The 15,688-nt window shown below is 49.3% G+C and overlaps 1 protein-coding gene across 5 annotated transcripts in view; it reads left to right on the top strand.

The window, feature by feature from the left end:
* The window catches only part of FAM117A (family with sequence similarity 117 member A), a 32,840-nt gene that overhangs the window by 9,153 nt on the left and 7,999 nt on the right, over positions 1-15,688 (top strand). For 3 of the 5 annotated variants that reach the window (XM_076356927.1, XM_076356926.1, XM_076356924.1), the window contains exon 1: positions 15,393-15,673. In XM_076356927.1, coding sequence (XP_076213042.1) covers positions 15,451-15,673 — 223 coding nt within the window. In that variant the 5' untranslated portion in view covers positions 15,393-15,450. Of the gene's footprint in view, positions 1-845; positions 1,034-15,392; positions 15,674-15,688 lie in introns of those variants that run through there. The other 2 variants (XM_076356928.1, XM_076356925.1) reach the window with 2 other exon arrangements.

The raw sequence follows: 15,688 nt of genomic DNA, 5'->3' as shown, positions 1-15,688 counted from the left end.
TCAAATCACGGTGCCTTTAAAAAGACAGTGTGGCAGAGAAACTGAAAGGTGAATTTGAATTTCTAGGTTGGAAGGCCTGACTCTGAAGGGTTCCTAGAAAAGTTGAGCTACCAGTCTGTCAGTGAAAAAAGAATATGGTCAAAACTCCTCTATTTGGCATTTATAACTATTTTTCGTTGCAGTTTTATGTTCTTCTGAACACCTGTACTTTGGTAGTTCCTTCTCCATTTCTTTTTCTTACATTTCATTTCCTGTTTCTTTGCTAATACCTACTGTGGACCTTAGGAAGGAAGTATTTTCAGGAAGAGCGTCTCTGACTTGAAGAAGTGTCTGTGTACAGAGCAGCAGCAAGGTTTCAAAGATCAGCTAGGTATGGTTTTACCTTGTTTCTGCAGTGGGAGCTGGGGTAAGAAGAACTGTTAGGAGAACAGACGCTTGAGGACCCTTGTTTAGTTTAAAACTTAACTTTAGGTTGAAAGACCGTAAGCGAACAGAGAAATACTTGAACTGTCTTCTGGTGAGTGCTGTTAACTCTCAGAAATGCCCCTAACGCTACCGCTGTTCTGGAATGTTCCCCTGCCCTTAGGACAGTCCTGAGCAGAGATCATTGTGCCTCCTCGCGTGACTGAGTTTCCACCTTATCAGACATCTCGCAGCACTCCTTGCTAGAAGAGATAGGGATGATTGGTTTGATGGGTGGCATTTTGTTTGTTTACTAAGATCTAATAACCAAAGCTGTGGGTTTGTCTCATCTTTGCTTCCATCAGGAGGTACGTTCTGTCTTTTCCTTCGGTAACTGCAGTATTGCAATATATGCCACCTCTTCCCCCCCCCCCCCACCCCAGGATTTTTCTAGAAGCGAGAAGATGGCACTGTCTAGTTTCCCATCTGTTGCCTGATGACGTGCAAATAGAAACAGCCGGCCTTGTGAGCAGCGAGATACAGGAAGAAGATGGGGAGTGCTGCTCTGCTGCGATAGCCACCGGGGGAGACCAACTGCCTGCTGCTGTCACAACCTCTCCTCTCCAGAGAGGCTGGCACGAAGCCCGGGCTCCTCTGCCACCTCATGCCTTTTCCCCCTCTTCTTATCTAGCCGTGCCACAGCTTCCCAGGCTCCTGGGTTAGATAGATCAGCCCCACCCTTTTCACTTGGATAGATGCTTCCTTTCCCTAAACCCACATAGCTGCGTCCGTCTGGAGGCAGAATGTAGGCCTGGACCCGCAGCAGGTAGACTCTGCTTGGAGGTTTAGTAGAGGTACGGCGAGTGGAAAGGGTGAAACATAATGACCTTTATTTGAGGACTAGTTAGACTAAAAATACGTTTTAGGGAACTAAAATGAGGGAAAGAAGCCTGCATGTCGTGATTTCTTTTCAAGAAATCAAACGCCAGGGTATAATTATAAAGTTTAAATGGAAGACGTGATCAGAAATGGTAGTTGAGGAACGGGAGGTCAGAGGATGGTGAATGACGGGCTGCTGAGAGCCCTGGGCAGGGGGAAGGACCTTTTCCTCTGCACCTGCTGGGTGTGAGACTGCAGGGACAAATGGAGGTGAGGCACCGTGGAGGAGCCTGATCTTGAAAAAGGCCGTGGGGGCAGATTCCCAAATGCTTAGCACTGGGGAAAAAAAAACCCGGTATCTTTAGTACTTACGGTTTCAACTTTGCCCTCCCCAAATCCTGAGCATTCCACTTTTCCTGTGGCCCTATCCAAAGCTTTCGCTTTGTCCTTCCTGAGGCCGCGTTCCCCCGCAGCCTCCTTTCTGGGTCTGTGTTCTCAGGTCTTTATCCCTCTCGTTTAAGTAGCGGTTGATCCCTGCGGGTGACGTGAGATGGCAGACAGCGGAAGGAACAGAAGTTCTCTGGAAATAAGAGCTCAGCAGAGCTCTCTCGAGTCAAGGGCACGTGGTGGTGGGGAAGGACGGGGAAGCGGAGGAGGAGGGTCCTCGTCCGACTCCCGTTGAGGCTGGCGTCCGCAAGGGTCAGATCCTGCGAGCAGGCTGGGAAGCGAGTCACGTCCTGGGTACAAAACGCAGAACACGGGCGGCGAGGCCGTGTGCCCTCGTCCTGCCCAGCCTCCGCGAGGGCCTGCACCTGCCAGCCCTTACCGGTGCCTGACAGAACTACTCGCGCTGTACGACCAGCGCACACACACAAAAAAGCCAACGCTCTCATTTCTGTGCTCCTTTTTCCAGCTATATATATATATAATTTTTTTTTTAACAATCTTAATTCGGCCTGGGGGGTGTTGTGGTGAGATACCTCGAATTTCAGGTGTCCGAGGGGTGCACAAAACTGGAAGTTTGCTCAGCGGCAGAACTTGCGTTGGGATTTTCCACAACAGGTTTTTCTAGTTTAAAGGCAAACAGCAACTGCCATGTGCTTGGGGCAGAGCTCTGGAGAAAAAACAGCCCCAAAAGCTTATAAAAGCCTCAGCTTCTTTCAGATGGGGGGGGGGAGTGGGGCTACTGGGGTACCCAGTCCTGCTGGGAACCTGCGGTGCCATCTTGACTATTTTTAAGCTTTTTTTGCTTCTTTCTGCCTTTCTCCTTCGTCTCTGCGCCCAGCGTAGGCCCCGATGTTGGGGGGGGGGGGGGGGAAGCCCGGCTCGCCGCCTCCCAGGGGCTTGCGAAGGCCCGGGGCGGCTGGGCCTTGCGCTTGCCGCCGTGCCCCGGGGGTGAGGCGGCCCCGGCCCCGGCCCCGCCCCCTCCCCTCCCCTCCCAAGGTGAAAGAGAAACCGCCCACGTGACCCACCGCGGGGCCTCTCTGATTAGTCTTCGCGGGGAAGGGGCGGGGCGTCGAGGGAGGCCTGCGATTGGTCCCCGCAGTAGGGTGGGCTTTACGCCGCTGTCCCGTGTCGCCATTGGTTAGGCCGCCGCTGCGGGGAGGGAGAGAGGGCAGGGCTCGAGCGTCTCTTTCCTCTTTGATTGGCCCTGGCGCGAGGGATGACGCCTGTTACGGGTGACCGCGTTTCTGATTGGCTACCGTTACAGCGCGTGCGGGGGAGGAGCTTGGAGAGAGCTCTCATTGGCTTCCGTTAAGGAGGGCGGGCCGGTTGGCTGCGGACGCCCAATGATCGCCGGGCTCCTCCCACCGGCGCCGCCCCCGGAGCGCTGATAAGCGGCGTTGGCGGCGCCCAGGGGGTCAGTGCGGCGGGCGGCGCGGGCGGGCGGGCCGGGTATGGCGGGGGCGGGCGGCGCCTCCTGCTGCCGCGGTGGGGCGGGGGGGCTCCAGCCGCTCCGCGCCACCGTCCCCTTCCAGCTCCAGCAGCGCCGCGGCGCCGGCGGAGACGGGGGCTGGGCAGGTAACGGCGGGAGGAGGCGGGCACCCCCGGCGCGCAGCCGGGTCCACGGGCAGCCTCGGGGCTGCGGCGGGGGAGCCCGCGTGTCCCCCGCGCCCGGCGGGGCACTGGGGTGGGGAGGAGGAGACGGGCTCGGGTTGGGGTTCCGAAACGGCCCCAAGAGCCGCTGACGCCCGTTCCCAGCGGCACCTCCCGGGGGCGCGGGGCGGCCGGTCCTGGTGCGAACGGCTCCGCAACGTGCCCCCGCGGGGGAGCGCCTCTTCGCCCCGGGCCCCGGCAGCTGGGGCGGGTCCGAGGCGGAGCCGGGCTCGGCCCCTGCAGCGGGGGATCCCGGCGCTGTGCGCGCCGACACCTCCCGTCCCGACCGGGTCCGCGGAGGCGGTACCGGGATTAGCGAAAACTACCGTGCGCTCGGGAGGCTTCTCCTAATTGATGCTGCGTGGGTGGAAGTGAAAGAGAAGTGAGAGAAGCGAGGGCAGAGGAGAGGGGAAAACAAAACCGGGGGGGGGGGGGGCGACGGACGGGGACACGCGACACCAAAGACAATGAGCGAGGGAAAACTTCAGACCGCGGGAGGCGGCCCCGGGACGGCCGAGCCGTTTGAAATGCCGCCCGTGGGCTGCGATCACACACGCGAGGCGTGAGCTTTGATCCCCGGCCCCGTGGGGTCAGCAGATCTCCCTGCTGTGCCGGCCTCCTTGCAGGCAGGACGTGTCGCTGCTTGCGGTCTTCCATGACAACGAGTTGCCTATTCGGAGGTGGTTTTGCAAAAAAACCTGAGCCCTGTGTTTTATGCAGCTGATGTGGCTTGATAAAGAAGCAATAATTGGATTTGGGCTAATGGCAATTTGTCCCTAATTGCATTACTGAGATTTTTCTGACTGCTTCAGGAATGTTTATTTAAATACAACTTTTTGGTGACCTAATGATAGTCTTTGGCTTTTCTTGGTGTGCCTATTACTTTTGGCTGTTCACGGGACGGCTTTTGGATCTCAGGTTCTTGCTCGGCTGTTCATTATCGCAGGAAGTAGTAAAATAGCAGTGAAACGCTTTTTGGGTTAAATGTTAGTTTAAACAGACTTCTGGAACAGAGGGAAATATTTGTCAAGCTTCGGGCCAGCTGCTCTTGGTGGCATCTGTTCGGAGTGCTGGTCTCTTGTTCGATGCAGCAGCTACTTAATCTGCTTTGCAGAGGAGCGTGCTGCGGCCCATGCTACAGTGAGAATTAATGGCCCCTCCTGAAGGGGTTGTGCGTTCCGCTACTTGAGACTCACAGTCGTTCCTGCCGCTGGCAGGGTTGGTATTGATCAGAGAAGCTATTAAAAAGCTTTTTGCTCAATTTACATTTGAAACAAGTTAATGAAATAAATTCTTTGAGCGCTAGTCTCCCCTTCCCTCTCAGCAGTGTGCTGAAATCGAGGTGAAGTTACTGTTAATAGGGCAGTTGCTCAGTAGCTTCAGATGTTACAATGAAAATAAAGCAAATCTCAAAGGAGAGCCAGGCTGCCTGTGATCTCTTGGTTGTGTTACAGCGCTGTACTGTACCTACTCCAAAGCGTGGTGAATACCGTGCAGCTTTCTGAGGGCAAAACGGCTGGAGCTCCGCTGACATGAACCAGAATTGCTGGTCTTCATTTCTTCCTGGCTCTGCGCCTCACTGTTCAGGCTCTAGGAGCTTGAATTTTTCCTCTTGATCATAGGCATTTCATCTGCAGTTTTGGAAGTGTTGAAATTTCCATTGCTCTCTGCCTCATCGCTCTTTGTAAGCTTCAATTTGCTCCCTGCGTGTGTGGGAGCTGTAGCAGTAAACTGGCAGGGTTTAACCAAAAACTGGTATCCTGGTGATTCATAATCTAACACTTTTGCTCCTACCTTTTGGGAGCTCAGCACGGAAATCCGTTGCTTTATCACATCTTTCCTCCTTTGACTCCGCTGACTTTCCGAATTGCTCTCGAGCTGCGTGGCGGCTGGCTGCTGGGGATCTCTGTGGTTCTGGCTTGGGGTTTTAGAAGAAGAGGTGCGGGGTGATCTGGGGGTCTGATCCTGCAGCTGCTCTGATAATAGAGGATCCCATTGAGATGAGGAGCAGCTGCTGGGTCTCTCAAAGGGCTTCTGTTAAAAGGAAGAGCCAGAGCTGGGGGATGCCAGGAAGGAGGTCTAAGAACATTTTAAAAGGGCTCGACTTGCTGTTTAGAAATCTAAGATGTCAGGACTTCGAGTGATGAATCTGATGCGTGTCACTGGGGTCAATGTTTGTTGTTTGGTTTTTTTAATTCCTTATCTCTTCAGTGATGTGGCTTTTGGTGGTGAAGCAGGTAACGTGTTAACGTCTGATCCTCTTCAGGTGCAGGCCAGACCCATCCCTGTTGCAGCCGTTTGTGCCAGGTTAGCTGTCTCGGAAGCGGCTGCTGGGGTAGTTGGAGCTCTGCAGGTGCTGTAACACTGGCAATGTTACGCATTATCTGGGGTGGGATGAGCTTTGTGGAGACTTTGAAGTTTAAATCAGTTAACGGCAATGCTCGTGCTGTTTGTGGCCTCAGTTGTTTCCTCCAGAGCCCACACAGAAAGCACGTGCTGGTCAGAGTTTCTTGCATCCAGACTTCAGCCTCCCTGAGACCTAGGCCTTTGCACTCGTGAATCTGCTGCCTGGGTGTAACCCCAGTCCTCATCAAGCATTGCAGGTCTGAAACCTGATTTTCTCAAGCAAGACACCGAGAAGTCTTTATGCCTCTTTTTTTCAGTATGACACTAGAAAAAATAGGATTATTTAAATTGCAGTGGCTTTAATTTGTGGACCCATTGGTGAACATAGCATTTTGTGAACGTGAGCGGGTAAGTAGTCTCAGTCACCTAAATTGGTTCACGCACAGAGAGGGAGAAGATGGAATATGGTAGAAAAATGAAGTCATGTCATTTGTTACTAGTTGAGCAGGCTCCTTCAGTGCACTCCTTATTAAATGCGTAGGGGGTAAGATGGGGTGAATAGCTGCACCAGGAGTTACCTACCAAGTGCTTTTCTCGATAGCGTTGGAGTAGATTTCTTGGGAGGAGAAAGGGTAACTGCCTGCCTACCTTCCAAACGCTACCTGTTTATCAGTGACGGTGTGGCATAGGAGAGGAACAACAGTGAGGCGCCCAGATGCACGTCTTCACCTGTAAACCTATATGGTTGGTTTGGGGGTTTCATGAATGGCTTTGACAAGACCCGCGTCTTGCACTTCATGTACTTCACATTAACCCTCCGTGAAACCAAAGCTTTATTGATAGTCTCTCTTCACCAGAATTCAGAGAAATTCACCGTTTTTCCCACCACCACCCCTACAACCCCAGAATTATGTGGTGCCTTCTAGCTTTTCAGGAAGTTACTGTTGGCTGAGCTGACTCATCTCGATGGGATTTTGTTGCTTGCCTGCTGAACTTGCCTGTTTTTGAGATGTCCAGTTGTTTTTGCTGTGTGGATCCTGCTAGAGAGACTAAGTGAGCAGACTGCCAAATATCTTTATTTGGTATCTGAATTAAACCCGTGCCTGGTGTATATTATAGAGGCAGATGAGTGGGACACTATTCATAGGCAATACTGTCTGAGTGTTTGTTTAGCACAATGAAAATGTTTCTTTAGGAATAAAAATGTCTGTTTACCACTTGAAAGTGTTGTGGGATTGCTGCCTACATGGTAGCGATGCAGCAGAGCTGTTTGCGATAGCTTTTTCTGCTTCTTTCCTTTGCTGCAGGCATCACGTAATGAGTGTGGGGGTCTCCTCCCCCCCCCTCAATCTTATTAGTGGAGTATCTTAAGTGCTTCAGGCCTTACTGTGCTTGCTTTAGCAGTTGGTACCTGATGGGGTTTTGTGTCCTGAGGGATGGGTATAAAGGCTTTTGTTACTGAAATAGCGGTCCAGATGTTTGTGGTATCTGCTCTTGAGTTTTCTTTTATGCTGTTCAACACCTGTAGTTTTTCAGGGGGTGCTTAAGCAAATGAACAAGGGACACACAGGTTCATAATGTTTATATCCTGTACCCAACTTGAAAGTGAAAAATTCCGTCTTAGAGAAGGGGTATCTCAGCAGAAGTAGCAGCTCGGTTGGTATTAACTCTTCAAAAGAGAAACAAAAACCCTCAAGTGAGGCTGCAGAGTACTGTCATGGGAAAACTCTGCAAACAGCTGCTTTGACAAGCTTTGCGTTTCCAAATTTTGGGATTCACTATTAAGTAATTCTGCTTTTGCCTGTAGGGTTTTGCTGTGGGCAAGCAGGCTGATAGAATTAAAGGGTTAAGCACAGGTAGGGAGCTGTAATGGGGAAAAATAGTCATGCAGGGACTGGTTGAGGGATGGGAAAATCTTGAAGATGTCCTGCTGTTGCGCTAGCCAGGAAGAATCCTGCCTCTGTCCTATGGAATCAAACCAGTCTTTGTGCAAAACACAGCTGAATACAATACGTGGCTCAGGTTTGGAGGCAAAGCGTTGCAGGTGGCTTTGTTTAATGTAGAACGAGTTTCTCGCACAGTAATTGGAGCCCCTTCGTGGTATTGCAGCCCTCAGCTGATACAGATCATACCTTCAATCTAAACTTGCTGCTCCCAGTTTGCTAGCCTCTGGATACGGGTGTGGGAAAGGGGAAACAAAGGACACATCTATAACTAATCTTGACTTGTGTTGACATTCTGTGGGTGAAACAAGTTTTTCCCTGCTTTAAAATGCTGGAGATGACATTTAAAAACAAATTTGCAGGGGGAAGGGACTGTGCAGCCAGTTTGATCTGTCCCTTCTATAGCAGAATGCTCCAGAGGAACTAGGAAGCTCTCAGGTCATTTACCCTGGATGGATTTTTATTTGTGAATCTTTCTTTCAGCTGGGGCTTATCTAACACAATTGCATGGACCATAGCAAAGTTTTCAACATTTGCTGGGTGAGTAGAGAACTGAAGGAACCTGGGCACCTATTTGTGTGGAGAAGCAGCAGTTCTGTTCCAGGTGTGGTAAACGTTTTACTGTCTGACTGCGTGGTGCAAAACAAAGAACAAGTACTTGGCCTAACCCTGTGAGAGAAATAATGTTGAGCACCAAAGTGCAATGAGTTCTCTTTATGCAAAGGTTGGATGTTGAAATACTGCGTAAATGGCAGCGTTGACTACACTGAGCTGATCTTGGCACTTCCCTCACGGCTCCTGCAGTTTAAGATGACAATACTGATTTAGTGGGATTCACAGTTGTACAAGAAAGACCGATAGTGTTGAGTAAAAATAATCCCTCTTGGAATTTATATTTATATTAAACAGGCCTTTTTGCATTAAAAATTAAGCTTGTGGTGCTGCCATTCAAACCACCTGATAATGCAGGGTTGACTGTATGGGAAATGAGGAAAATATCAAAGAAGGTTGTGTGGTTAGCCCATTCTTTGAAAATAACGGGAGATAATTGTTTCCCTGCTTGCCTGGTACCTGCTGCATGACTCTGGGCAAGCTGCTTCTCCTCCCCGTGCCTCAGTTTCTCATAGTTTGTGTGCCATCCTTTGAGGCTGGAAGCATTCAGGAGCAGGAATTACAGAGCTTGTACGGTTCCTGGCATGCTTGAGCCTGAGGCTGCTGTGTGCAACTGTTGTATGCATAATGCTTGTTGTGCTTACACTGTTTAGGCTAGCTGTAACACAGAGCTAATATTAGCTTTGGTATCTTGCTTCCCAGTTAGAAAAGGCACTAGGGAGGTAATCAGAAGGTATATCAGATGTTGTGATTTTTGGTTTTTTTCCTTGCTGAAAAGTTCTTTCAGTAGCTTCGTGTTGGGCCCTCCAGGCAGATGGCTTAACTGCAACTAGCCGTAAAGATGACTGCGAGGATGGGCGGAGGGCTTGTCATAAAGCGTCGATGTGATTTATGTAGTTATTTGTATATAAAGGACAGGAAACCTTCTTTTTCCTTGTGTTCCACCTTGTCTGTAACTGTAGAAATATCAAGGATGTCTTACTCTGTTTTCATTTTACTTTGTTTTATCTCCACTGGAAGATTTCCAAGGGCTTGAGAATCAAAGGTTTCTCATCTTGAGAGTGAGAGCCGTGCCTTTTGCAGTGATCTTGATTCCTAGATGCTTATCAGGAATTGATTTAAGTAGGGTTAACAAAAAAGGGAAAAAACCCAAACCCACGGCTCTATCTTCATTGCTTGGGTTTCACTCTTCTGATACGGGTGACATGGATGATCCTGGTAGCTCCTTCGTCATCCGCGTTCTCCAGGATCAGAGTGAACAAGTCCTAAAGATGTAACGTTTGAACAAGTTTTTGCTTGTATCTAAACTGCTCTTATTGTTCATGAGAGGCTGCCTGCCCATCTGTTTTTTTCCTAGTTCTTACTTAAATTTCAGTGATTCAAGCCAGTCCAGAAGCGCTCCCAACCTGTATCAGCGGGTAAGAGATGGCCTTGCTCGAAGATCCCACCAAAGTGGTGCCTTGCATCAGGCTAGGTTTAGGAAATGTGCACTTCAACCAAAGACTTTGAGGATGTTGAAATTCTTCAGATTGTTTTATCATTTGAAAAAACAAACTTTGCAAGAATTAAGTTAAAGGTGAAGAGTTCAGCTCTTTTCCTCCATCAACTGGATGTTCAGCTTCAGTTTCAGGCCTTGAGCTGTGTTGGAGGGAGTTGCTGTTTAACAATGTCTGTGTCCAAAAAAAAGACCGCTTGAACTGCTAGTGTCCCCTGTTAATTTCCTTCAACGATATCTGCAGATGCTGTGTCCTTTGGGCAGCTCTCTCCAGCTGTACTCTTAACGCAGCTTGTAACCAGGGGAGTGATTACAAAGCCTGGAATTTCTTCCCTTGTGCTCCCGGGCCAGTTGTGAAGCCCTCGCGGCAAGTCATTGCTGGGTTGTATCAGATGGGAATCCAGCTCCCCAACCTGCTGTGGGGATCCTCTTTGCCCTTGGGGTTTTTTTTTTTTGCTTTCCTGATGCCCCCCTCCTCGGTGGGTTGCTCCTTCCTCTGTCGGTCAAGCGCTCAAGCAGAGAAGGGTTCTCGGGGCGGGGGGGTGGTGGTGGTTCTTAGAGGGCTGTGCTTTGGGAACAGCAGGTACTTTTTTGGGTGTCTTGGGCTGTGTGCGTACAGTTTAAGCAAGAGTCATGAGGGACGGTGTGGTTTAACCACAGCTTCTGCCTCTTCACCGGAAGGTGCAATGGATTTCAGTGCTCTGAGGGTTTTGCATTTCTGTATTAATGTTTACTGAAATGAGCAAAGAGCTATGAAATCCCATCCTGGCATGGGTGTGAATTTCCCTTCAGTTGTAAATCTTCTTTAAAGGCAAAGGGATTAGGGTTTTGAAATATTGAGAGAGGGAGAGTGATGTAGAATACTTCCTTTGCAGAGACTCTAGGTGAAAAGACTTGGTGCCAGAAGTTACTGCTGTGGACGTGTTCACTCTTTTTGCGGGAGCGGCTGAGGGTTGTGTATGTCATTGCCTTTTAATCTGCCTATAAATTCTGGGTTCGTTCTTCTCTTTGAAGCCCCTTAACGTTCAAATTGTTCTTTTTCTCTACCCATATGTATCAATTGCAACCGGTTGTCTTACTGCACCCTTCTTCCCCGTTGCATTACTACTGAACATAACTTTCCTTTCTTGCTTTTGGGATAAAGTGAGATTTTTCTTTTCCCAAGAAATGCAGACTGTGTCTAGCTTTCAAAGGTTGCTTTTAGTCATCCTGCTGCCTGTCCTGTACTGGAGATCTTCTCTGCATCCCTGTTTGGCTTCGTTTTCTGGTGGGGTTTTTTGCGGAGACCCCTCAGATGGTGTGGGTTTATAGCCTCACTTGTCTTTTGGTACCTTGAGTAAGCACGTTCCGGCAGGCTTCTCTGGATCTCCTATTCCATTTCTGGTTAAAGCTTGAGATCTTCCCCTTGTCCCCTCCACTTAAAAAGACCTGTCTGTAGCTGTTTTTGTGGAGAGGATATTCCTTTTCTCTCCAGCTTCTGTGAACTTTCATTCCAGCACCTCTCCAGTTCTTGATCTTGCCTTCGTTCCCGTCTTGGTCGCTAGCTCTGATTATGCCGTGAATTCCTGTGAAATGCTTCTATTTTCTAGCACGTTTGCAGATTTCTGTAATGTACTAAGCACAGGATTTTAAATTTCATTAAGAACAAGTAAAACTGCCTGTTCATCTCCTTTTAGGCTTTCTGGCGTTCCCAGAGCCAAAAGCATTTATTCCTTGCATAATCCTGCATTGCTTTCAGATTGTGTGATAGATTAAGGTCCTCTCCGGGAGTGCTTTTGCAGAAGCAGCACGCAATAGCGGTGCTTTGGTGTGCCACGAGGAAGTGTCTGGGCTGACACTGATGGTTGCAGGCATGGTTTTCTTCAATCTTCACATTTCTGCTGAACGCGGAGAGAGTGCAGTAAAGGCACAATGCTGGGAAAAGGCAATTCTTTCCCCGTAAAGATTTTTAGTCTTTGCTATGTTAAAGATTGGGACTGTTCAAAAATAACCGATTCTGTTGCATTTCCTCAGTGCAGCAGTCAGGACACACGATTTCCTTCACCTGCTCCATCTGGGGGGGGATTAAATAAAAAATGAGGATGTTTTTCTGAAGCTTGCTTGCTGCTGAGAAGTTTTTGTCCTACTTGGCAACAACCTGTCAGGTAACTTGATTCACCAGGACAAAACTGCAGAGAAATCGAAATGAGATTTAAACAGGTTACAATGTTGAAGCTTCAGTTTTGATCTTTATTTCACTAACGCTTCCGCTGCTTGTCACCGCACTGGAAATGCCGGGTTAAAGTGTTTTTGGTCCTCAGAGGAGATACGTTTTCTGATCAAGTACCATCTTGCAGGGCGAGGTTAGACGAAGTGCGATTCCCTGACGTGGTTTATGGATCACTGTTCTTAATGTCCTCTGGAAGTCCTGCGCGTGTCTCTTGTCCAGTTACATTTTAAAACAAGAAGAGGGAAGACACTGGATTTCTTGCTGTGTACCAGCCTCGCCTCCTGCTCTGTCGGATCGGAGCCAGCGAGCTCGGGGTGATGCTATGGCCAAGACCTGCTCTACACCACAACTGTTGGTTAGAGCTGTAACTCATCAAGCAGTGCAGTCCTCAAGATGAACGTAAGGTGCTCTTTCAGTGCCCTGGCATGGTAGGATAGCTTATTTCCTTTCTGCTGTGGGAGCTCCTGCCCTGGTAACCACCACAGCAATGCCAGCGTTGTCCCCTTTCTGCTTGTGCCACCTGAACTGTGTCCGAGTAGCTGTTGTGCAAAAAAATGTTTTGTATAGAGACCTCCCAGCTAGATTGTCTAGGAAGATGTTAAAAATCAAGGAAGTGGTGCTGGGGTGCAGTAGGGGACGCTGATACACATCCAGCAGCCTGGTTTGGTGTGAATATATTGTCTAAAAGAGATGCTTCTGTGTCACAGGGTCCTGCTGTGGTTTGACAGGCCTGTGAGAAATTCAACTTAGGCATTTATGTTATCTCACTGCCCCCATCCCCCAAATCAGGAGCATCATCTGAATAAGATGATGTGTGGTAGAGAGCATTAAAAGGTGTAGATGGGGGAAGCTGGTACAGAACTTAAATAATTAGCAGTAATTTCTGTTACAATGGGGTGGGAGATATTTGCATAAGTTAATTATTGACAGAGTTGCTTAGGTTCCACCTCAGCTAAACTCTCCCTGACAAATTCTCTCGCGAAAGCTTACAACTCTTGCTTGAGCCAATAAACTGAAAACTGCATCCAAACCCATTAGGTACGCCTTGATATTACAGAATGCAGGGAAAGCTTCCCTGCGTGGTGAAGCCTCGGACAGCCTGTCGTTCCATGGTTAACCTGAAAGCTGATTATGTTTAAGCATAACCTAACAGTCCATGTTTAATCACTTTAAGGTAGACCTTTGCAGGGGCATATTCCAAAAATGTCAGGGTCTGAACAGCGTGTCCCTAAATTTCTAAACGTTCTTCTGATAGTAAAGGGCCGGTTTCCCCAGGGTGAAATCTGGAGAGGGAAGGAAGAAAAATTTACAACTCTAAAGAAAGCAGTAATGGTTACTTTATTTTTGCTTGCCATTGTTTTTTGATTCAGCTGTAAGTATTCTTTATTGAAAAGCGACCCTGGACGTTTTTAAAAGTTTACTGAAGACTTTTCTTTTCTCTTTTTAGATGCAGAGATTGGCTGGCCTAGAGAGACTGTTTAGGAAGCTCTGAGCTCCCTGATGTTGATGTGGTTGGGAAAGACTAGGGACGCTGCAAATCTAGGGACTCCAGTGCTGAAAACTTCCTACTTCTAAACGTGTGCATTGCACCGGTCTCTAACTTGCAGCTGCATGAAAGCCTCATGCAGCAATTGGAGGCAGCCAAATGGCTCCTGGAGATATGACGACGGTTCTGTTATCTGCAGCAGCTTTACTGTCACATGAAAAGTAAAAGCACCACAACCTGACACTTCTCAGCTGTGGAGCTGGCTTGGACCAACTCCAGAGCTTGTGGCCAGGTGGCAGCTGTGCAGGCTCGGTGCGGAGGGATGATAATAGCACGGAGCTGTAAACAGGACGCTCCACCCTGCCTCGGCGCCTCTCACGCGCCCTCCTCCTTGTGCCCGAAACGCTGCGCTGTGCACACAGCCTTTGCACCGTAAGGAGGGGCAACCTGCTTCCAGCAGCACCCTGCCCTGCATCTCCCAGCTGCCCCCTGCCCTTCGGGCTTCTCGGTGCTGCTTAAAACCAAACGGAACTGTTCGGCGGCAGTTGTACTTCGTGCAAAGGAACGACAGTTCTTGCTGTTCATACATTAATAGCTTTAGATGTTTGTCAGCCATCGTACACGCTTGATGCGGGTGTCACTGTAGGAGGCCATGTCTCCTCTGCTCTTGGTCATGTCTGTTCTCGAGGTCCTTTCAGGCTGGTTTTGACTGTGTTGTCCTGTTGAAGGTTTGGAGTATGAAGGTGACCCCAGTTGCTCTGGATGCGATGGTTATATCAAAGGGGGCCTCTTGGAGAGCTTTGTGGGAGACGTGCGCTGTCAAAGCAGTGTGGGAGAGGGGCTGCCCTGTTGCGGTAGCGTTCAGGTCTTCTGCCAGCAGCCTGCTTGGGGAGAGCAGCATGAGAGGAAGAGACAGCTGAAGTCATACGTAATGCAGATGCAAGTAACATAGCCTGTGGGGGCAATGAGGCACTGAAGAGGAAGCTGCAAATACTAACGAGTTTCTAAATTAGAGTCAGTGGTAGCTCTTTTACTGTTAACTCTTGGGAGCAGGGAGTGTGCCTTGAAATGCCAGCTGGACCCAACACAATAAGCCTTTAATCCAGTGTGGACCTTATGAGGTGTGGCCGTCATGCAAGGACTAATGCCCTCCCACGTGGCTTTTTGTTCCTACCCTTTTCTCACCTAGAACTCGAATTCCACTGCTCAAATGGTATTTTAGCTGATAAAAAGAGATATTTAACAGGCCATGTCCCTGGAACAGCCTCAGCCAGTGAGCCTGCAGCGGGTGCCGCAGCACCTTTGTATACAGAGGTATTTGGCAAACACAACTTGGTGCTTACCGGTTTTAACGCTGGTTTTAGTGTGGTTAACTCGCTACCTGCTTGCCATGCCCTCATTTTGGGGAGGAAGGAGAGAATGTACACAAAGCACCTGGAGCAGAGAGGTGTGCATGGCCTTCATATCTTGCCAGGAAGCCACAGGGCTGGCTCTAATGTGCGTGGTAATTTGCATGTCTAATCAAAACGAAATGCAAACAAACTTTCCTGCTGGCTTGAACTTGCCTCTTTCTTGCTACCTTTTTGGTTTTGGTGATAACACCTTTTTTCAGCTGCAAGGGTGATGACAGGGCTGCAGAAGAGGGCAGCTGTGCTGTCTGCTGCGTGTTGATCGCGTCTAGTTTGGAGCTGGCCAGGATGCGATGGAGGAGACGGGGAAGGCGAGCAAAGCATGCGCTCTGTGTCTCCCCTTGCTGTAGCCTGCCAAGAGAGACACTTGGCTCCCCATCCTTGCAGTGGGATTGCACTGGTGTGCATCATTGCTGGCACACAAACTTAAACTAGTCTTATTTACAAAGCTTTTCTGTTAATCGTGTTTCTAGCTACCATTATGAAAGTAACGTCTGAACAGGCAGGGTGGCCATCCCGTGGAAGCTGGGGAGACCCAGAGCTCCTGGATGTGAGCTCGGGCCCTGCCAGTGATGGGTTATGACAGTGAACAGGTTGCGCATCTCCCTCTCTGGTCTTTGCTGAATGAATGCACACACCTCCTGATGACACCAAGCACTCCTGTAGTCCCACTGGAGGATCCAAACTTTGCAGACGTTCTCCTAGCCTCCTTGAAACTGGAACCGAGCAATAGCATGCGTCCGTGGGGGAAACTGAGGCACACAGGCTCCCTTTCACTGTTGGGTCTTACCACGGGTAAGAGCCTGGGTT

Source organism: Aptenodytes patagonicus, chromosome 20, assembly GCF_965638725.1.
Source record: "Aptenodytes patagonicus chromosome 20, bAptPat1.pri.cur, whole genome shotgun sequence".
Classification (NCBI taxonomy): Eukaryota; Metazoa; Chordata; class Aves; order Sphenisciformes; family Spheniscidae; genus Aptenodytes; species Aptenodytes patagonicus.
This window is presented reverse-complemented; position numbering and strand designations above follow the sequence as displayed.